This window comes from Archocentrus centrarchus, chromosome 1 (genome assembly GCF_007364275.1).
Source record: "Archocentrus centrarchus isolate MPI-CPG fArcCen1 chromosome 1, fArcCen1, whole genome shotgun sequence".
Classification (NCBI taxonomy): domain Eukaryota; kingdom Metazoa; phylum Chordata; class Actinopteri; order Cichliformes; family Cichlidae; genus Archocentrus; species Archocentrus centrarchus.
Window position 1 is genome coordinate 11,521,570 of NC_044346.1, and position 22,452 is coordinate 11,544,021.

A 22,452-nucleotide genomic window follows, 5' to 3' on the forward strand; every position below is an offset into this window, starting at 1 on the left:
AGGGCGACTCCTTTTGTTGCAAAAAGACATCAGGTCTTCTAGAACTGCTCTGTGACCTCAGTAAACACTTTCCTGATGCCTTCATGGGTTCAAATGATAGTTTTCTGTTTTTATTGTAGTGGTTCACACAGTTGTCTTATACGTGAAAGATCCCTGGTCTGATTCCAAACACAAGCTTGTGTGTTCCTAGTACTTGTCCCAATCCCCAGATAAATGGGAGGGTTGTTTCAGGAAGGGCATCCGGTATAAAATCTGTGCTAAATCAAACCATCCATGTGGCGGCCTCTTGGGGAATAAGGGACCAGCTGAAAGTACCTTTCATACTGAATAAATCATTAAGTCCATTTTGTAACTATTACACTGTATTACTAAAAGTATTCACTCATCCATCCAAATTGTTAAATTTGGGTGTTCCATTCACTTTCATGGCCACAGGTGTGTGGACATAGAAGCACCTAGGCATGCAGACTGCTTCTACAAACATTTGTGAATGGGTCGCAAGTCCAGCTGTAAAATGTCCACGCTACTGAATATTCCACTGTCAGCTTTTAGTGGTATCATAACAAAGTGGAAGCAATTTGGAATGACAGCAACTCAACCACAAAGTGGTAGACTACGTAAAATCACAGAGCAGGGTTAGCGGCTGTTGAGGCGCATAGTGCACAGAGGTTACTGACTTTCTGCAGAGTCAGTCGCTACAGACCTCCAAACTTCATGTGGCCTTCAGATTAGCTCAAGAACAGTGTGTAGAGAGCTTCATGGAATGGGTTTCCATGGCCGAGCAGCTGCATCCAAGCCTTACATCACCAAGTGCGAGGCAAAGCATCAGACGCAGTGGAGACGTGTTCTCTGGAGTGATGAATCACACTTCTCTGTCTGGCAATCTGATGGATGAGTCTGGGTTTGGTGGTTGCCAGGAGAACAGTATTTGTCTGGCTGGTATTGTGCCAAGTGTAAAGTTTGGTGGAGGGGGGATTATGGTGTGGGGTTGTTTTTCAGAAGTTTGGCTCGGCCCTTTAGTTCCAGTGAAAGGAACTCTTAATGTTTCAGCATACCAAAACATTTTGGACAATTTCATGCTCCCAACAGTTTGGGGATGACCCTTTCCTGTTCCAACATGACTGCACATCAGTGCACAAAGCAGGTCCATAAAGACATGGATGAGTGAGTTTGGTGTGGAAGAACTTGACTGGCGTGCACAGAGTCCTGACCTCAGCCTGATAGAACACCTTTGGGATGAATTAGAGCAGAGACTGTGAGCCAGGCCTTCTCTTCCAACATCAGTGTCTGACCTCATAAATGCGCTTCTGAAAAAATGGTCAAAAATTCCCATAAACACACTCCTAAGCATTGTGGAAAGCCTTCCCAGAGGAGTTGAAACCCCTGTGGATTAAGAATGTCATTAAATACAAATACTTTTGGCAGTATAGTGTATGTTGCCTTCCATTTGCCTCAGAAGTTGGATGTTGGAGCTGGGAGGTACATCACTTCTGAGTTAAGTACATTTCAGTGGTAAAGGTGGAAAAACAAGAAAAAAATGGATTTCTTTTGCCCCTTAGCAAGGAAGGGCCATTCATGCATCACTAGTAATAAATCACAATGCATATATTTTGCGCTTAAAAACGCCACTGCAGCACATTCATACTCCGACTTTCTGAGTTGGCAGTCCAACTTGAAGGGGCATTCCAGTTGAAAACTGCGGCTGGGAACTCAGAAATTCCACTTTCTGACTTCAAATGTAACACACCACCAGCTTATTGTTAGTTAAAAAGCTTGTGTTAGTTAATAAGCAGTTTCCCACTCAGATCCACCCCTCACTTGTCTCACCCATTTTTGTAAGAACACCAAGGTGGTAACGGCAAAAATATTCAGCACAAGGCTTCCGTGGATGGATGATATCAGAGTGGCTGGGCCCATCTTGTACTGTCCTTGAGCACTTCCTTCTTTGCAGTAAGCCGCTCCCACTAGATGCATGTTTCAAAGGCACTAAAATAAAGTCAAGGCTGAATTTTGGCTCCAGGTAGGATTCCTGCCACACCCTTCCAGGTGAAAGTGTTTTACCTTCATGCATCTTAGTTCTTACGTCGTATTTTATGCTCTTTTCACTTTATGCTACTCAGCTGAAATAAACTTAAGGGATATATGATTACGCAAAGTCTTCCACCACAGCTTAGATTAAGTCTGAAAACATAGGAGTGTAGTTCCCTCTTATGTAGCTTGAATTACAACAAACTGTAAAGTTATCATGTCATATTGCCAGCCCCGGCATTAAGTAGGACAAACAGTCAGTAATGCGCTTATCTCCTAGGCTCATTGTGATTGGCTTAGACTGCCATCAGTCAAACGATCCCTCTAAATTTTACAGGAGCAGCCTCAGTAAATGTTTTTATAATGAATTTTGTTGTTGTAATCAGTGTTCAAACTGTTGTGGTGTTGATCCTTAACCGTGTCTTACGTGGTTTGAGCGTGTGAGCATTTTGGCCATCCTGCTGAACTGCGTGACTCTGGGGATGTTCCAGCCTTGTGGCCACACCCCCTATTTTCTGCAGGTAAAGCACGCTCACACACACACAATCTGAAATTACAAACTAATTATGTTCTGCTGCCAGACTTTATTATCAAGGGTCTGAAAAGTTTTTCCAATAACATTTTTTTCTCCCCTCCACTTAATCAGTTAATCCTCTGGGTGTTTGTGTGTGCGTGTGTGTGCATTGCAGGCTTTGGATGATGGCATCTTTGTGTTTTTTGCGGGGGAAATGGTCGTGAAGATGGTGGCTCTCGGGGTCATAGGTCAGAGCGGTTACCTAGGCGACACATGGAACAGATTGGACTTCTTCATTGTTTTAGTGGGGTGAGTGCTTGACAGATGCGCACGCACCCAACACGCACTCACACGCAGGCGCGTCTGACATTAAATATGAGCCAAGAGTGTGTGTGTGCTTGTGTGCATTTTGTGTAAAGCTTAGACACTTGTTTAATGCCAGTTAAATGTCAAGCGTGTGTGCGCGCGTGCTTAGACGTATGGGTGGAAGTGTGTGTGGGTGTGTGATAGCTCCACAGAATGACAATCGCATCACTCGGTCATGAGAGACACAGACCTCGGTGATTGGTAGTTAAAAGGCTCTGTATCCCAGAGTTCTGCTGGAGTCCCTGTAGATGTTCAGGGTCTGCCAAGGTCAGGCTGATCAGGATGCCGGTGACACAGCGGTGGCTTTCCCTCTGCGCAGAATGCTGGAGTACTCGCTGGATGGACACAACGTCAGCTTATCAGCTATCCGGACTGTTCGGGTTCTCCGCCCGCTGCGAGCCATCAATAGAGTTCCCAGTGAGTCTTTCTCTTTTTTTTTTTTTCACCCCCCTCCAGCATGCAGCTCACACAGAAATCGGGACAGTTACTTTGTTGTCTTTCATGGTTTTGGCTGTACTTCCTCACAGTGGACTGAAAATGGGAGGCTGATTTAAAGTGCTGACTCAAACTTTGAAAGTGTGCCCACATACAAGCTGGGTGAACAGTGCAGGAGCCAGGACTGTCAGGACAATGGGACAGTGCAGCAGGTTAAAAATCTTAAAGAGGCCAGAGGGAAACAACTAGGAGTGTTTTACACTCTGTGTAACTTTCTTGACCTGAGTGCAGTTCAGCTGATCAAAGCCCTCAAACAAGCAAGAAGTAGAGGCGGCTGCTGTGCAGGCTCAGCAGAGCATCACCAGAAAGTGTTTGCTGATATCTGCTAGTTGTAGACTCTAGAAAGCCACCGGCTGAACAAAACATCAAATCCGATGATTGTGCAGGGCTTACTTAAGTTTATGATAACATGTCCAATCAACTTTCTGCCCCCTTTAATTGGACCGTGCATAAGAAGGGCTGCAATTCCTGCACTGCTCATCTGATGTGGAAACACCTTAGCTGAGAGTCAGCAACCTCATTAGTCACAGCCAGGATGATGAAACATGTGTCACTGTCCTTGTACACTCTGACTTCACTGTAAATTCTACTTCACTTCTTTAACTTCCCAAGCTACGCATCTGCTAACAACTGCAGCTCGCCTTGTGATGGATGCACGTGTAAATAAATCGGGACATTGTGAACAAAGTCATGTGAATCATTGTGATGCTTGTGTTGTTCTTAACAGCTCACCGCACAAGTTGGCCAGACAACTTTATATCTTTTTTTTTTCTTTTTTACTACACTCTGTGACCTTGGCGCAGCTCTCATTGAGTTCTTGTAAAATCTGAGAGTGCTTTTTGAAGTAGGAACGAGTAGAGAAGAAGGAAGGAGGAAGATTTTGCAAGTGTGCTCTTTAGGGGAGTGGAGTAGAAGCCAATTATCAGTGTTTGGACTCTAATTATTTGCCATTCAACTAATTGCACTGCTTGCGTTTTGTGCAGAATACATAAAGAGTCCTGTCTGGCCAACATTTACTGTGACTGACATTTTGCTAAAGTTTACATTTAGTTATTGGAGATCTTTGCTTGTCTGAGTGTCTACTCTGTGTTTATGCTATGTGTGTGTGTGTGTGTGTGTGTGTGCGTGCGTGCCGTGGTAGGTATGCGCATCCTAGTGACCCTCCTGCTGGACACACTTCCAATGCTGGGAAACGTGCTGGCGCTGTGCTTCTTTGTCTTCTTCATCTTCGGGATTGTTGGCGTACAGCTGTGGGCGGGGCTACTGAGGAACCGCTGTTTCATGGGAGAGGATGTCAAGATGTGAGTTGCTATAGTGACATGCCGATGTCACAACATGGGTTGTATCAGCTTTATTGCACTCATCTGTTGCCAAAAGTTTGCTCACAACTGATCAGCTTCTTTCACTCAGCTATTATTCCCAAGCGGGGATCAATATCACAGAGAGGCTGATCTTGTTTGTTCTCTAATCAGCTCCGTCAGCGAGGCAGTACGTGCTTCCCATTGGACTCTTTAAGCATCAGAGATCACATATCAAGGGATTTAGAAGGCTAAATAAATTTAGGGAGTTGTAATTCAGTAGCTGCCTCTAAGTGGCTGTTTGCACAGTAAAACCATCTGAGTTTGCCTGTCACTCCTGTTCTCCCCCACACAATCCTTCATGTCATGGTCGATCATGGTCTAACTGATGATGTTACCATCACTCCCACTCCTGCTCACACCCACATACTCACAAACATGGCCACACAATATCACATACATCAGATAACATCTTTTTCACGTCCTTAGACAGAGACTTAGATAACAATCAGCGATGGTGCTGCGGTGACGTATTGTTGTTGTGCCAAGCATTCACTCAATGAATGTGTGGCTATTACCAATAACTATATTAATATAACAGCTTTACAAAGGGAAAACAAAATGAGCACCTGTGATTGTCTATGGTGATGATGGAGAACCAAAGACTGAGAATAGGAAACAGTTATCTGAGGTCTCTAGCAGCAGCAGCAGCAGCAGCAGCAGCAGCAGCCGTGACATAAAGTGCAGAATTTCCTAACGTTGCCACATACAGTGCTGTGCAGAAATCTTGAGCCACCCTTCATTTCTTCCTATTTTTCTTCCAAGCAGCCAGACAGTCTCATTTTTTTAAAAGTTGTCTTGAGCAAAAGTTAAACAGACTTTCTGAAGGACTTTCTGTGGACATTGGCTGCTTTTTCATTCATTTTCAGTTCAGACCATTTTCAGAGGTTTTGGTTTCTTTTTGGTTTCATTCAAGTATAAAAAAAAATGCACCTAACTAAAAGGATGAGTCATTGTTGTGTTTACGCATAACAGGCAACTTAGCAAAGAACCAATATTATCTTCAGGCACTTTGTTACTAGCAGCACAAAATGCATAATTTGTTACCATTTCTTTAGTGGGATTTATGAAAAATGCCAAAGGCAATACGGTTTACAGGCATAAAATTGTATTTTTGGGTGATTCCCAAAGAGCTATTAGCCAAAAACTCACCATGGTGTGCAGTGTGTCCTTAAAAAACTTGAGAAAATTGGACAATTGGTGGACAAAAGAAAAAGTAGTGTGTGACTCCTAGAAATAGGAAAAAATCCAGCAAAGACCTGACACAGGACTTGAAAGATGCATTGATCCATCTACTGTTCACAGAAGCCTCATCACAAATGGTCTCAGTGGAAGGGTGGCTGTCAAGAAGCCATTATTAAGAAAGAGAAACTGGAGAAAAAGAGTGAGGTAGAACTGGGCTGAAAATCTCCAGCAACAGGTCTGATGGAGAGATGAATCCAAATCTGAGCGTTTTGGTTCAAATCACCATCAATATGATCGGAGGACGTCAGGAGTGGGGTACAACGGTGAGTGTTTCCGACCCTAGGCAAACTGACAATGTGGTAAACACATACTTGTATAGAAAAACACACAATGGGACACTATCAGTCATGGATTACTGAAGCAGTTTGGGGTCATCAGAACAGAGAACTGAACCTAAGAGAGTTCAGGCTGTGCTGAAATATTGACTTTGAAGCTCATTGGAATTGTACAAACTGTTTTTGCCTTGTATACTGTATTTCCATGTATGTTTGCATTCTTCAGTAAATCACTGCATGTATTTCTGATTTTCTGAGCAAAATATAAAGAAATGAGGGGTGATTCAAGACTTGCACACAGTAGTGTACAACATCTACATCAGGAAAGGCAAAATGCAGGAGTCTGATTTAGCTGGAGCTCACTGGATTTGAGTTCCTTCATTCCAAATTAGGGACGGGATGTAAGATTTAAAAGATAATGTATTATATTGTTTTCTCTTGAAATTCCCTATCGATACACTGAAGCCAAATATTGATTTTCGGTAAAGCATGCAGGTTCTCCAAACGAACAGCTTAACTTACTAGAGTTGCTACTGGATGGCTTGTCATGGGTAAAGTGAACTAAAGTTATTTCACTTAAAGAAAAATATAAACTCTCAGGTCAAAAATGTCAGCGGTGGGAAGCAAATCAGAGAGTTACTAAATTATACTAAACAGTTGGATATGACATGATCCAGTGGTTTGTGTTCTCCAGTTTTGAATCCTCTACATTTGGTGGTGGATCTGACGGAGGACCGGCCATTAGAAAGAATGCAGATTTGAGGCACTTGTGAACTGATTTCACTTTCCATACCTGGAGACTGCTAACTACTATCAGATTGATCTTGTTCATATTGCATATCAGTTCTTGAAATCTGCCTGCAGGCTAAAACCTGACTCATGCTGAAAAAACACACGTAGAAACTGTGGCTGCTGTTCTTTGACTTTATTAAACAGCTGTAGCATCACCCAGCAGCAGGAGAGAGGCTCTCCAAATTGTGAGCAATTTACGCAGGTGGCACAGCAGCGTAACTTCATTAATTATTTGCATCTTCTGGTGTGTCATTGTGTGATCTTACATCACCTTATTAACCTAAATGCTTTTCTGCTCAGCAGCTGAGCTGCTGCACAGATTCGCAGCCTCCACAGTGAAATGACGGGGAACAAAGCGTTCATGTTCGGGATGAATCTGGCACCTTCAGAGCATTTTTCAGCTGGTTTCTCCCAGAATCACATTTTTTTTTGTTTCCTCGCTGTATCAAATGGAGTTTTACTGAGAGTTTTGCTGCTTAATGTGAGGACATTTGCAGTTGGGACATTACTGCCAGCATGGAACTTATCTGGGCACCTATGGAAATGATGAACAAGGCAACACACTATCTTATTGTGAAAATACAACACAGATTTTATCACAACTTTAAATGAGCCAGTGCAAATGTTAACATTTCCCAGCTCTGCAAATAGTTATCAACATAATGATAAGAAGAAATTAAGTAATTTTTATTGTTCTTAGTGACTTAACAGTGCTTCGTGGAGGTGAACTTTTTTTTATCTTTAAAACATTGGAAATGTTTTATCATCCAATCTTAAACTTAGACCAAAGCATGCAGCTACAAAGTAAAGAACAAACATGTGAATGCTGACTATTTAGAAAGTTACATTTGACAACAGAGTCGAGTGAATGGATAATAGTTCAGTTTCAGTTCTGTTGGAACTGCTTTCTCATGAAGAAACAGCTGCTATCCCTGCTTTCTGCAGTGATTGTTACACTTGTCAACGGGCTCTTGCTTAACCCACATGTGGCCACTGTGCAGTATCCTGTAGCTTTTTACTCGAAAAAACCCTTCTCCAGTTTCATGTTCACTGTAGAGATTTGGATTTTTTTTTCTGCTTCATAAACAACAAAATGACCTTTCCTAATAAGAAGTGAGGCGGCAGCGCTCCCCTGTGACCCTCCTCTACACCACACATGATTGATTGCTTATCTCTCCAATACACTCTCCCCATTTTTTTCCCTTTTCCCTTCATCTGTATTTCTCTCTCTGTTTCCTCATTTCCTCCTTTAGCACCTCTGTGTATTTCATACTGTCTTTCATTTTTTTCCCCAAGAAAACAGACCTTTAAAGGAAACAATAGGTCAATAAAATGATTTATCTTCTTGAAAGTCATTTGAATCCAGCCCAGAAACTCAGTGTTTGTCTTTGAGGTCCATTCCATGTTGTGCGTGTTTGATGCCGGCTTACTAGTCTGATTGGTGTAGCCAAGGCCAAATATAGCTCATTGCTTTCTACCATTGTCCAAAATTAAATTAATACAATTAAATAAATAACACACATACACACACACACACACACAGACACACACACACAAACACACACACGAGCCATAATGGGAGACATTTTTCTTCACGCAGTCCTGTTGTCATAAATATGCTCATTACTCTGCTGCTGAAGTAGTTACCAAGAAATGCACAGTTTCCTTCTGTTTAAGTACCGATTGTTAAACACAGTTTAATCATTTTGGACATTTTTGAAAGAAATGGACGGGCAATTTATTGGTTTTGCTCTTTTCCAAGAATTTGCTGGCAGTAAAGAAAAAAAAATTTTTTTTGTTCCCCTCTTAAATCCAGTCATGTTTACATGAAGTAAAATAATGTTTGTTCACTCATTAACCCTCTTCTTCAGGAAATATAACATTTCCTTCCTGAATGGTTACTATCGGCCCGATGGCACAGATGACCACCCCTTCATCTGCTCCACGGAAAGAGAAAACGGGATGCTTCGGTGCTCCGATGTGCCTCGCCGCCGAGTAGGCAGGATTTCCTGCTTGCTGGATGCTGGGGATGCCCTGCCAGAGATGGGCCTTAGAGTAGATGAGCAAGGGTCCTGTGTGAACTGGTATCAGTATTACAATGAGTGTCGGGCTGGGGAATTAAACCCACACAAAGGAGCTATTAACTTTGATAACATTGGATATGCATGGATTGCCATTTTTCAGGTAAATGTCTGCAGCATTACATACAGGAATCTTCATGATTATGATGAAGTGCACACTACATACTGCTGTGATGACTGTGGGTTTGTATGCATCTTTTCATTCAGGTAATTACTCTTGAAGGTTGGGTAGACATCATGTACTATGTCATGGATGCACATTCTTTCTACAATTTCATCTACTTCATTTTCCTCATTATAGTAAGTACCCACATAGACACATGCTCACACAATTGCACACACACACATTCACACTCATAGACAATTAAACTGTATGTGATGTGTGAATTGTCTTCACTAGGTGGGCTCCTTTTTCATGATCAACCTGTGCCTGGTCGTAATTGCAACCCAGTTTTCTGAAACAAAACAGAGAGAACACGCCTTAATGAAATCGGAGCAGCGCGCCCGCCAGCTCCACCAGTCAGCCTCCACGCTGGCCAGCGATAGCCAACCAGGGAGCTGCTACGAGGAAATCATCCGCTACCTGGCGCACCTGGGCCGAAAGGCATGGCGACGGCTCTCCCGCTGCTATGCTCAGACACGCATACGCTTTCACTGCTCGTGTGTGTGCCACAGAGACCGAGGTGGCGGATCTGCCAGAGGAGGTGGGGTTGGGGAGATGAACGGTCTCGCCCACCGGCACTCAGGCCACGCCCCTAATGACTTGTCACACCTTCATCAGCTTTATCATCATCATCATCACCAGCATCATCACCAAAACCATCAGCCTCAACGTGACCCCGCTGTCAGTAATGGAGGCACTGGCTTTAATTATCCCTTCATAGCACCCCTCTTCAGTCACCTGGATGCAAAGGACCAGGACCAGAAGAGGCTGGTTGCTACGGATACCAGCAACAGACTGCCGCAGTTGGTGCTGGAGCACGGTGAGGATGAAGGGATCTGTGTGAATGCAAGGGTGTGAATCACAGCGTCATGCTCTGGCTTTTAAAGGGGTGGACGTGGGGAGTTTGACCCCCATGTCCTGGCCACATGTATTCTGTCAGCAACAGCAGTATTAAAGGCTTTAGACTGTACATAAAAGATGGACATAGCCATCATGCTGTCACCCACGGATTGCAATCCTGCTGTTAAACCTTAAGTTGGGTATTTTAGATCCCAGTCACAGAGGCCTAGAGACTGGTGAGCAACCATTTGGCAACCATTGGCTGTGAGGAAAAAAATGGGTATTCAGCGACTGGTTGGTGAGTGGTTGCTGAAAACCTCCTTGAGATTGCTGTGGTTGCTAGCAGGTTGCCACTGTCAGCAGTAGTTTCCGTGGAAGGCGCCAAGTGTTAGTGAAACTGAAAAATGCAGTGCAAACCATAAAAGGGAAGCTGTTTGCCTTAAAAGTAAAAGTTGTGCTTTTTGAAATATGTTGGTTGCAGGAGCAATGCACAGCTTTTATTTTGAAGGCAAACATTCTCCATTTCTGCTTGAAGACAAGTCGCCATCGTCTACGGGTCAGAATGGTAGTCTGGTAGCGACCAAAGCAATTGCAAGGAGGTTTTTGAAGCAGCTCCCTCTTTGCAACTGATTTCACCTTTCGACAGCCAGCAACTATTTGCCAAATGGCAAATACACATTTTTCCCTAGTGACTGGAGGTCGGTCGGAAGCTCCCAACTAGTTTCTAGGCATGTGCAGTTGAGGCTGTAGCAATCTTAGTGTGGGGTGCATCTGAGACCCACACGCTCACTGGCTACTGTCTTGGTAAAGCATTTCTCACTTTATCCAGGTTTAAGGCATCTCACCATTGGCTTCAGTTTTCAGACCTGGAAACTACAGAACATCCATCTTTTTATACAGTTTTTATAATCCTCTGTTTTGTTTTTGTTAATTTGAATATTCTTTTTTTCATTTTGTTTCTTTCTTTTTAGAAATAATCTCTGACAGTCCTTTCACCCAAATTAGAAAAGAATATATTTTCTAACTTGCCCTCAGCTGTATTATTGAAATGCAGATCACTTCAGATTTATTTAGTGAAATTTTGATATACTAATCTGTGAGACATTCATCACCTTTAACACTGCTCAGGCAAATTAAATTTTTTTTTTGGTGCTCAAAGCAGTATGATAAAAGAAGCAGAGCCACTGCTCGTTAGACTGAGCACATTCTTTTTTGCCCTGAAAAAGCAAACAGAATTCAATAACACTATTTATCCCTTATACAAGATGACACTCAGGGGTATTCTAATTCTAACCCTTGTGGCTACACTGAACATGTAACGTATGCAAGTTCATGCTGCGGCACTGCGTTTCCACTATAATCAATTAAGCTGGGAGATCAGTACAATGTGTAAATGCTGTGGAGATCCACTCTGCAAACAATAAAAAACACAAGTCTTGTATTTTTTCTTGTTCTTTTGCAGAGTATTGGATCATAAATCCTATCATATCTCACAGCACCAGGAAAATGATCTTCTGTACTGTATTATACAAGCTTAAAGGTTGAAGTGTCTCCAGACAATTGATCCAAAACATTTTTCACTCACCTAACCTTTTAATCTACGTCTTCTCCTTTGTGCAGCCCTATGTGCTCAGTTCTCTGAAATCTCAGATGAGAGATGGGATGCAAATATTCATGATAATGACCTGCAACAGAATATTGAACAAGATTTTTTGGCTTACATGTGCCGAGTTGTCCTGGCGCTGTGTTAAGGTTGCAGTCTCCCCTGGAGGCATTGGTTCAAATCCCATTCCACCGTCTCATGTCTTAGTCTATCTGTGAAACGGGCCACCTATAGTGTGCTCAGGAGCTAGAGCAGGTCATCTGCTGATTGGAAGGTTGGTGGTTTGATCCCTGGCTGCTCCAGTCTGCACGCCAAAGTAGCCTTGGGCAAGATACTGAACCCCATGTTGCTCCTGATACATCTATTGCGGTGTGAATGTTAGATAGAAAGCACTTAAGCATAGAAAAAAGTGCTTGTGTGAATGTGTGTGTGAATGGGTCATGTTGTGCCTTGAGGGCTCAGGTAGAGTAGAAAAACGCTATATAAGTCCTTTTACATAATTTGAAAACCGTGAAACAATGCATATTTATTTACAAAGCTGACACATCAAAAGCACTATAAAAATACAGTACTGTGCAAAAGTCTTGACCCACCCCTCATTTCTTTATTGTTTGCTTCTAAGCAGACAATCTCTCTTATAATCTTTTAAAGTGGTCTTGAGCAGTAGTTCTCCAGGCTTTCTGAAGGTCTTTCACAGCTTTTCTTTGGACATTGGCTTTTTTTCCCACTCATTTTCAGTCCAGTCTTTGTACCTGAATATTTTCAGAGGATTTATTTTATTTTTTTTTTAAGAGACTGATCTGTGAATCATTCAAGTATAAAAAAGGCACCTAACTCAAGGAAATGAACCAGGGTTGTATCTATATATAACAGACAACTTAGCAATTTTAAATTGTATCTTTAGAAATTTTGTTACTAGCAGCCCGTAAAACAACACTTCATTTGTTCTCGTTTCTTTAGTTGACTCTATGAAAATTGCCAAAGAGCCTGTGCTTCAGCATTATTAAAGCAGTGTGGGATCATCTTGACAGAGAACACAGAGAACAGAACAAAAGGCAACCAACATACAAAGAAGTGCTTTGAATGTCCTTGAAGAAGCCTGGAGAACTATTCCTGAAAACTACTTTAAGAAATTAGAGGAAAGTTTGCCTGAGAGAGTTCAGGCTGTGTTGAAGAATAAAGTCACACCAAATGTTGACTAAATATATCAAGCTTCTTAGAATTGAAAGTAAAGTGATACAATTTTATTTTCATATATGTTTGCACATATTTCAGTAAATTGATGCACCTATTTCCCATTTTCCATGAAAAATATAAAGAAATTAGGTGTGGCTCAAGACACAGTACTGTACCTGAAAACTCTGCCACAGCACGTCTTCTCTGTAGACAGTGTTGAGTTACCCTGAAAATAATGTCTATTTTTCCTAAGATAAGAACTTTATTTAAAGGCATACTCCATAAAATTGCACTTTCGTTAAGCTGGGAGGTTCACTTAGGAGAAACATAAAAATATATGGTCAACATCAAAGCAGCAGAGGCCAAGATAGCCTGTCTTTTAATTCCTGGTATGAGTCATGTTCCAAAAACACATTGCGACATTCAGACATCACAGCCCAGTTGGTAAGGCAGCCTTTTCATTAAAAATTTGTTATCTCAAAGTCCAAGCTGAATTAATCCGGGTAATCCTGACATCATCACCGGCTTCTTTTTTCTGTGCACAGCTCCTCAATGTTTCACAGCACTTTAAGCATCTGTTTTCACATTCATAGAGAACACATCAGCATTTAATACAATTCAGTAATGCAATAAATTTCAATAGTGGTTGGGGCACTTTGTAGCAGAAGCTATTCAGCATGTTGTTACATGTAAGCCGCCCACATCTCCTGATTAGTGTATTAGTTTGCAGTGAAGTCAGTCATTTTCAACAAGTCTGTCTTGAAGCCAGTATTACACACACACACACACACACACACACACACACACACACACACACACACACACACACACACACACACACACACACACACACACACACCATGGAACGACCAGATTGGATTTACTATATCAGTCTCCAGTGAAACATGAATTTGTTGTAATTGTGATGACAAGTGAACTGCTCGTGCTAGATTAGTGTTTGTTGTTATGTCATTGGAGCATTCCTCCCAAGTGGCTTACTAATGAATTCTGCTGAAATCTTTCCCCCCCAAGCCTCCTCCACCCTCACAAAATGCACATACTGACACACACACACACACACACACATACAAACAGACACACTCACACATCCTTGTTCTAATAAAAGAGCTCTCCATCTGCACAGACACCCCCCCCCCCCCCCCCCCCCACCCCCATCGCACTGTGGCTTCCATGTTATTGAATTTTTGTTTCCCAGAAATGAAAAGAAGCCCCTCTCCTTTGCTGAGCAGAGAATATATTAAATGACAGAGTGTCTGCATACAGAAGCGGCTTTTTACTACACCCTCATGGATGTATGATTGATGTGGCCTCCTCTCTGGTGTCTGTGCAGGAGGCTGTGCTGGGCATCCTGCTCTACTGTTGCCGGGTGAAGTCCCTGGAGAGTCCTCAGTATGCCCGTACTGCATCTACTACAACCAACTTAGTGACAGTGAAAATATTAACGAGCAGCCTGAAGACCACCGGCGCGGCCACGGCCACTCGTGTCATAGTAACAGCCCGTGTCACTGTAGCAGCCCCTGCCTCAGTGATGCACAGCTATCTGAGCCAAAGAAGAGGCTGTGGGAGCGCGGCTGGGCGAGACTCAAAACTAAATTGGAACTTATTGTTGGCAGCAGATACTTCAGCAGAGGAATCATGATTGCCATCCTTATTAATACTCTGTCGATGGGTATAGAGTACCACGAGCAGGTAAGTGTGTGTGTGTTAGTGTACGAGCCCCTGCACACTTGTGTGGGGACGTGCACAGATGTGCGCGTGGCTCTCGCAGATTGGCTTTGACTACAAATTTGATTGAAAATTGATGTGCTAATCACTGTGTGTGGTGGAGTCAATAAACTTACCCTCCAATCAACACTTACAGCAGCAAGCATATGGGATCGTAGAGTGTGTGCGCATGTGTGTGTGTGTGTGTGTGTGTGTGTGTGTGTGTGTGTGTGTGAGAGAGAGAGAGAGAGAGCCTGTGTGTGGGTGTGCGCAGGCATGTATCAGGAGATGGAGAAACTCATAAGACCTGAAGTGTTAATTAAAGCGTGACCCTGGGACAGGAGGGGGGCGGGGGGGTGGTGGAGACGGGAGCAGTGAGGAGAAGCGAATGGATGAGTGAGGTGGAGAAGGAGGACAGATCTGACATTGTGATTGGCTGAAAGGCAGCAGCAGATTGTGGGAAACGAAGGAAGATTGTATTTGGCCCATTTCCTGAACAATAGGACAAATCTGTGTGGCCTCCTCCAACAGCTAAAATTTAAGGATAAGAGCTGCCCTGTTTTATCCTTTTTACTTTTTACCTGCCTCCCTTGAAGAACCCCAAAATCAGCAAGGCAGCCATATGAATGAATATAATAATATATGAATGCACTTATAGACACTGATATATTTTCCCCTCTGTACCACACCATTATCATCAAAAACGACTGAGTACATAAAGCTATATAATATAATAGTTTCATTTGACCAGTACTGTTTATTCTGAAAAAAATCCTCTGACACTTTTTGGTCCCCAGAGGCCAGCTCTGTGTCAAGCAGATGTCACTGGGCATGCTCAGAGAAGCAGTTACTTGTTTGCACTGTTTTGTTGGATTAAGGAGCTGAGCGAAAGAAAGAAAGAAAGAAAGAAAGAAAGAAAGAAAGAAAGAAAGAAAGAAAGAAAGAAAGAAAGAAAGAAAGAAAGAAAGAAAGAAAGAAAGAAAGAAAGAAAGAAAGAAAGAAAGAAAGAAAGAAAGAAAGAAAGAAAGAAAGAAAGAAAGAAACAGTGTTTGTGTTCACTGTAATTTCGAGAAATGTCACTGACTTCCATGATAGATTTCTTTCATGTGCTTTTACTGTTATAGTTGTTGTATGACAACAGCTCTGTGGCTCAGAGGTATAAACAATATTAGACTTTATGCAGACTACTTGTTATTAGGATTTGTGAATAATATTAACTCTTGTGCTTTGTTGATGTTGGCTTGACGTCCTCATTGTTTGGGGTCCCTCAAACCCTGCTGCTGCATCTGGGAAAAAAAATATAATAAGATTTCAAATCCAGTGCGTTTTCTATTAGTATGTTTCTCTGACCGTGTTAAAACCTACTATGAGGAAAAATATTGAAGTGGACACCTTGTTTTGCCTAGTCTACTCTGTTAGAGTATGCAATGCAATATTATCTGTATGTACTGTACTGTGCAAAGGTCTTGAGCCACCCATCATTTCTTTATATTTTAGTTCCAGGAAGCCAGACCTTCTTTTTAAAGTGGTCTTGAGCAACAGTTCTCCAGCTTTCTGAAGGTCTTTCAAAATTCTTCTTTGGACATTGGCTACTTTTTCACTCATTTTCATTCCAGTGCGGTCGTTGTACCTGACCAATTTGTTTTGTTTTTTCTTTGTTAAGCTACTTCACACTGACCTATGAATCATTCAAGCATATAAAAGGACCTAACTCAAGAGACGAATCAGTGTTCTGCCTACATGTCACAGTCAACTTGGCAAAGAAACAATTTTAAATCGTATCTTGAGCCACTTTGTTTTTAGCTGCCTGTCACAGAAAAACATAATTTGTTCCCATTTCTTTAGTTGACTCTATGAAAGATGCCAAAGTTTGACAGTATGCATGGAAGAGGTCAGGACAGATGTACAACAGTGAGTGTAAAACAGGGTGGAGGCTCTGTCATGGTTTGGGACTGCATTTCAGCCAGTGGTGTTGGAGGTCTGGAATTATGAACACAGAAAAGTCCCATCAGATTTGGATCCACCACGTAATACCATCTGGAAAGTGGCAATAAGTTTATGCTCCAGCATGACAATGATCCCAAACACACTGTCATTGCAGTAAAAGCATGCCTGGAAATAAAAACACACAATGGAACACTATCAGTTATGGATTGGTCTCCCCAGAGCCCAGACCTCAACATTATTGAAGCTGTATTAGATCATCCTGACAGAGAACAGAACAAAAGGCAGCCAACATCCAAAGAAGAGCTTTGAATGTCCTTCAATAAGCCTGGAGAACAATTCCTGAAAAGAGAGTTCAGGCTGTGTTGAAAAACAAAGGTGGTCGTACCAAATATTGACTTTGAAGCTTTTTAAAATTGTACAAACTCTGTTTTTGCCTGATATGCTGTATTTCCATGTGTGTTTGCACATGTTTCAATAAATCTCTGCAACTATTTCCTATTTTCCTCACAAAATATGAAGAAATGAGGAATATCTCAAGACTTTTGCACAGTACTGTATGATATATTGAGAAATACTTCTTATCAAAGTGTGTGTGTGGGGCTTGGGTGGGTGCACAGGGGAGGGCGTTATGTAGGAAGTCATACATGGGATCATTTAAAAATGGTAAACATGATTAGAGTGCTTTTGAAGTGGTAATCTACTTTGACCTGAAGAAATTGTGGACTTTTTAAATAATTTATTCAACTAAATTATCACCAGATTTTTTTCTCTGAAAACCATTAGGGGTTGTTTGCCCGCCCGCGCGCGCGCACACACACACACACACACACACACACACACACACACACACACGACATCCGAAACTAGTATTGCTCCCTTAAGAAATCATGTTTGGGAGTTATTTTGCGTGACTGTGCAGCAGTTTCTGTCGTGGCCTTGCTGAAATTTTTGACCACTCTTCCATGCAAAATGCCTTTATTTGCAACATATTTGAGGGCTTATTGCTCGTTCTGCCTGTTTCATAACATTTTAGTGGGATTCAAATCTCTTATGACAGTTATCCTGTTGAAAGGTCCACTTCAATTTTCCGACAGATGCCTCACATTATCTTCAAGCACTCTTTGATATGATGGAGAGAATTTGGCGTTGATTTAATTACTACAGGCTGCCCAGTCAGCAAAGGCAGCTAAGTGACCCCAAGCATTAATATTTCCATCACTACGCTTCTCCTGAAAGGCTGTCTTTGGTCTGCACCAAACGTCTCTTCTGTTACCGTGAACCAATCATCTCTCTATTTGTGCTGTCCGTCCAGAGCACGTTGTTCCAAAAAGGCCTGCTTTTGCCTTTATATTTACTGTATTTTAGCGCTTGCTTGGCAGCACCTCCCGAGCAAGACAAATTTAGGTGATCTCTTTCAGTTCTAAGAGCATGCACTTTGACACCAGCAGTTGCAGAACTTACCTGCTAATCCTGAGATGAATTTCACAGTAATAAATCAAGTCCACTTCATCTGAAGGGACAAATGTGCGATGATGATGTCACGAAAAAGTTATGGTTAGTTTATTATGACAACATCTGGGCCTCAGCAGATTACATATTCACTGTAATTACAGCTCAGCCTTGTAGCTCATCACATGAAGTATATCCTTGACTGTGAAAAAGACACGAACATGATTAATAACTCCTGAATCATGATGACTGAAATACCTCAGCTGCACTAATTAATGTATTATTCTCGTATCCAGGCATGCAGGAGATACTGTTATGTCATGTACAGTGTGTGAGGTTTTACGTGAATTATGTCATGTATTGATAATAGAAAACCCCTGTTCATAAGGTGTTATTAATCTGTATAAAACTCTTCCCAGACTCCTGTGGAACCCCGGCCATTTTTCTCAAGGCTTTGGGGAGTTTTCTCGATTTTTGGCATGATGACAGCACTTTAATAGCCAAGAAACCAGCAGACCCTCAATATCAGACAGACAGGTTGAGACAGGCTCCATCTGTAATTCCCTATGAAGGCTCTAATCACTGGCAACACAGATTTCAGAGTCATGCATTCGAAGGTTTGACAAATTATGAATCTATGTGGTGTTGCTGCAAAGTGGAACCGTTTAGGAACCACAGCAGCTCAGCTGCAAAGAGGCAGATCGTGTAAATTTACAGAGCTGGGTCGCCGAGTGCTGAAAGACTTGGTGTAGAAGAAGATGTGTAGAAGTCTCCAACACTCTGCTGACTTAGTAAGTGCAGAGCTCCAAACCTCCTCTGCCATTAACAACAGGACAAAAACTGTGCTACAGGAGCTTCATGGAGCTGGCATGGGTATCCATAGCTGAGCAGCTCCCCTAAGTGGAATGCAGTGGGGGGGGCCCACAGGAGAAAATGGGACTGCTGTGGACGGCTACACCAATAAACTGAACTCAATTCTGCTTACTATTCAGTTAATCTATTTATAAGCTTATTCTTGTGGACATACACAACAGTCCCAATTTCTCATGTGGCCCCTTGGGAAAATTAATTGCCCTCCTCTATTCAATTCAATTCAATTTTATTTATATAGCGCCAAATCACAACAAACTGTCGCCTCAAGGTGCTTTGTATTGTGGGTAAAGACCCTACAATAATCTAATGTGTACTTTTGTCCACATAGTGTTGTTGTTGATGTTTGTCAGGTAGAATGCATTTTTTTGTCCCCCAGAAGAACAAATGTTGCATATTTTGTTACCATAGCGTTAGGGATAATGTTATTATGTTATTAATCATACATTTAGTAACTTTATTAGAGCCTGAATTACATTTTTAAGACCGATACCGACATTTGGTGATTTAAAAATGCGATATATCAGCCAATATTTTTTTTTTCAGGCACTTGAAACATAAACAGATTTCCCTAAAATTTATCATGTGTAGTTATTTATGACTCTTATAAAGATAATATGACAATGCAGTTTACCTCACCAGGTTGAGCAGGTGACCTGCATGCCGTGAAGCCAATGCAGTAGCCTGGGCCGCTTGCTGTGTGTCTTCCCCCTGCTTTCATGTCATCTCTCTCAACTGGTTTAAAGCACCCCCCCCCCCCCCCCCAAAAAAAAAAGAAAAGAAAAACAAACAAACAAAAAATAGTTTTATTGTCATAAGAAGTCATGGATTACTCATTTACTCTCTGCCAATCAGCTGGTTGTTTGTGCCGTTCCAAATATGTGTTGCCAACAGGGAAGTTGCAAAGTGCTCACTCATACCATGGTTGAAGGGTGTTTCTCCTATCTTTTCTTTGCTTTTTTTCATTTTCATTAATCGGCCTTTATAAATGCAGAAATTGATAGACTGGCAAATAACAAATATCAGCTGATAAAGTCTAGAGCCCACTGGTGTATCGGTCAGACTCTAGACTTTAGAGGTTTAAAATCAAACTTTTTTATTCTGCACTATTTAAAGAGGATCAAATGTTTGCTTGTCCAACTGTGCCAAAGAAAAAAGTCAACAGCTTTCATTGAATGCACACATTTTTACATATCGATGTGTCTTTATGACTGATAAAACACAACAGGCGTGAAACATCTAAGAGTCCAGCTTTATCCTTTAAATCATGCTCCAAAACATTTTCTCTCATGGATTTTTTTTTTTTTTAGAATGAGAAGACAAATTAGTTTTTTTGTTATAAACCTCTAAATTACCACCAAAACAAGCCAAGCTGAATGTTTTTTCCCTCATATTTCCAGATTTTTGGAGTATCTGAAAAATAAACTGTGAATCCAAGAGCAACAAAATCCGGCATGCTTTAATCCGTGTAAACCCCCACTGAAGCCTTCACTAACATTTTAGAGATTCCTAACATGTTGAGTGTACCGAGCTCCACGCGACTGTCTGTCTCTGTTTATTTGTTCATTTTTCTCTGTGCCTGTCCATCTCTGTGCATCAATCTCTCCCTGTTTTCTCTCCACAAACACCGCACCTCTTCAGCCGCAGGAGCTGACAGATATTTTGGAGATCAGTAACATGGTATTCACTAGTCTCTTCAGTCTCGAGATGCTGCTAAAGCTCCTGGCTCTCGGGCTCTTCGGCTACATCAAGAACCCTTACAACGGCTTTGACAGCGTCATCGTCATCATCAGGTGGGGGGAACTCTCTGTCTGTGTGTTTACCCCAGAAAGGGAATTCTTGTCATTAGTTATTCCTCCTGTTGTTACGACACAGCTCTGCAGCTAAATCTCCTGAACTGTCAGCGATGTTGGTTCTGGCAGCTCAGCCAAGTGGTTGCACTCATAGTCCAGAGGGCCTGTATTCACTGCATTATGTGGTACTACAAGCTAAATTATGTATCCATGTTTGAAGGCCTCGCTTGTTTACTGTGCCAGTTCACGCTGCGCTGGCTTTCTTTATTGGCTGGTGAACCGTAAACAAGCTGGCCCTATTCGTTTTTTCGTTTGCCACATGTCACATCAAAAAGACTTGAACGCTCTCTCTTCCGAAAAGATTCGGGATGTTTTTTCCTGGGTGATGCCAGCATCCAAAGGGTAACAGCTGATTCCTTAATCCCTTCAATGCAAATGTATCTTTGTGTTTATAATCTGGATGTCATATGTGTGTGTGTGTGTGTGTGTATTTCAGTGTGTGGGAGGTTGTGGTTGAGGCTGAGGGAGGGTTGTCGGTGCTGCGCACCTTTCGCCTGCTGAGGGTTTTGAAGCTGGTCCGGTTCCTTCCTGCGCTTAGGAGGCAGCTGGTGGTGCTGATGAAGACCATGGACAATGTGGCCACATTTTGCATGTTGCTGATGCTTTTTATATTCATATTCAGGTATATATTTATGAGCTAAAGTGATGTTTAGGCTTTTTATCTGCATTAGTTATGCTGTTATTACTTAAAAAATTATAATGGCCACTACTGTGATACTTTTTTCTGTATTATAGGACTGATTACCACATCTATTCTCAGCTTTCGTGTAGATAGAATTGTGCTATTGTTACTATTGTTTTTGTGTGTGTGTGTGTGTGTGTGTGTATTGCAGTATCTTGGGGATGCATCTGTTCGGCTGTAAATTTGGTTTGCGACAAGACAGTGGAGACACTTTACCTGACAGAAAAAACTTTGACTCTCTGCTCTGGGCGACTGTCACTGTCTTTCAGGTTAGACAAATATCCTCACATGCACTCACACACACACACACACACACACACACACACACACACACACACACACACACACACACACACACACACACACACACACACACACTTATGCAGAGCACACAAAGACATCAACAGTATTTGATTTGGAGGAATTTCCCCATCAATTACATGCCACTTTTAGGAATGAGATTCAAACAACAGCTGCTGCAGTCATGAGCGCTCGCTCTGACGAGCTCCATTATTTCATTTGCTCCAATTTGGGAGTGCTCACGCTCAATTTTTCTGCAAAGTATAAAAACTCTCCTAGTGGGCAGGTAAGATATGCCTCACGAGCAGGGGAGGAAGAGGAATAATGAAGCACTCACTCCACAGGAGTTCATTTAACACTGATGAGCATCATTACTGTTCAACTGACAACGAGATAATAAAGAAAGAAACACTTGTATTAACCTTACTATGCTTGGAACACCTACTGGCAACGTAGTCGGTCGCATTTCAGGTGTGTTTTTCTAATCCCTGCATAGTCTGACTGCTCTCCACATCTGATCTAATCTGCAGATCCTCACCCAGGAGGACTGGAACGCGGTGCTCTATAACGGGATGGCCTCCACGTCGCCGTTGGCTGCCCTCTATTTTGTCGCCCTCATGACCTTTGGCAACTACGTCCTCTTCAACTTGCTCGTAGCCATTTTGGTCGAGGGCTTTCAAGCTGAAGTAA

At 42.1% G+C, this 22,452-nt stretch overlaps 1 protein-coding gene across 1 annotated transcript in view; it reads left to right on the forward strand.

The window, feature by feature from the left end:
- LOC115782276 (voltage-dependent T-type calcium channel subunit alpha-1H-like) overlaps positions 1 to 22,452 on the forward strand; it is a 58,607-nt gene that overhangs the window by 10,415 nt on the left and 25,740 nt on the right. Inside the window, exons 3-14 of the mRNA XM_030732373.1 lie at positions 2,456 to 2,549; positions 2,718 to 2,851; positions 3,228 to 3,325; positions 4,545 to 4,704; positions 8,945 to 9,257; positions 9,362 to 9,454; positions 9,555 to 10,137; positions 14,288 to 14,646; positions 20,569 to 20,720; positions 21,217 to 21,402; positions 21,614 to 21,731; positions 22,293 to 22,448. Coding sequence (XP_030588233.1) covers positions 2,456 to 2,549; positions 2,718 to 2,851; positions 3,228 to 3,325; positions 4,545 to 4,704; positions 8,945 to 9,257; positions 9,362 to 9,454; positions 9,555 to 10,137; positions 14,288 to 14,646; positions 20,569 to 20,720; positions 21,217 to 21,402; positions 21,614 to 21,731; positions 22,293 to 22,448 — 2,446 coding nt within the window. The remainder of the gene's footprint in view (positions 1 to 2,455; positions 2,550 to 2,717; positions 2,852 to 3,227; positions 3,326 to 4,544; positions 4,705 to 8,944; positions 9,258 to 9,361; positions 9,455 to 9,554; positions 10,138 to 14,287; positions 14,647 to 20,568; positions 20,721 to 21,216; positions 21,403 to 21,613; positions 21,732 to 22,292; positions 22,449 to 22,452) is intronic.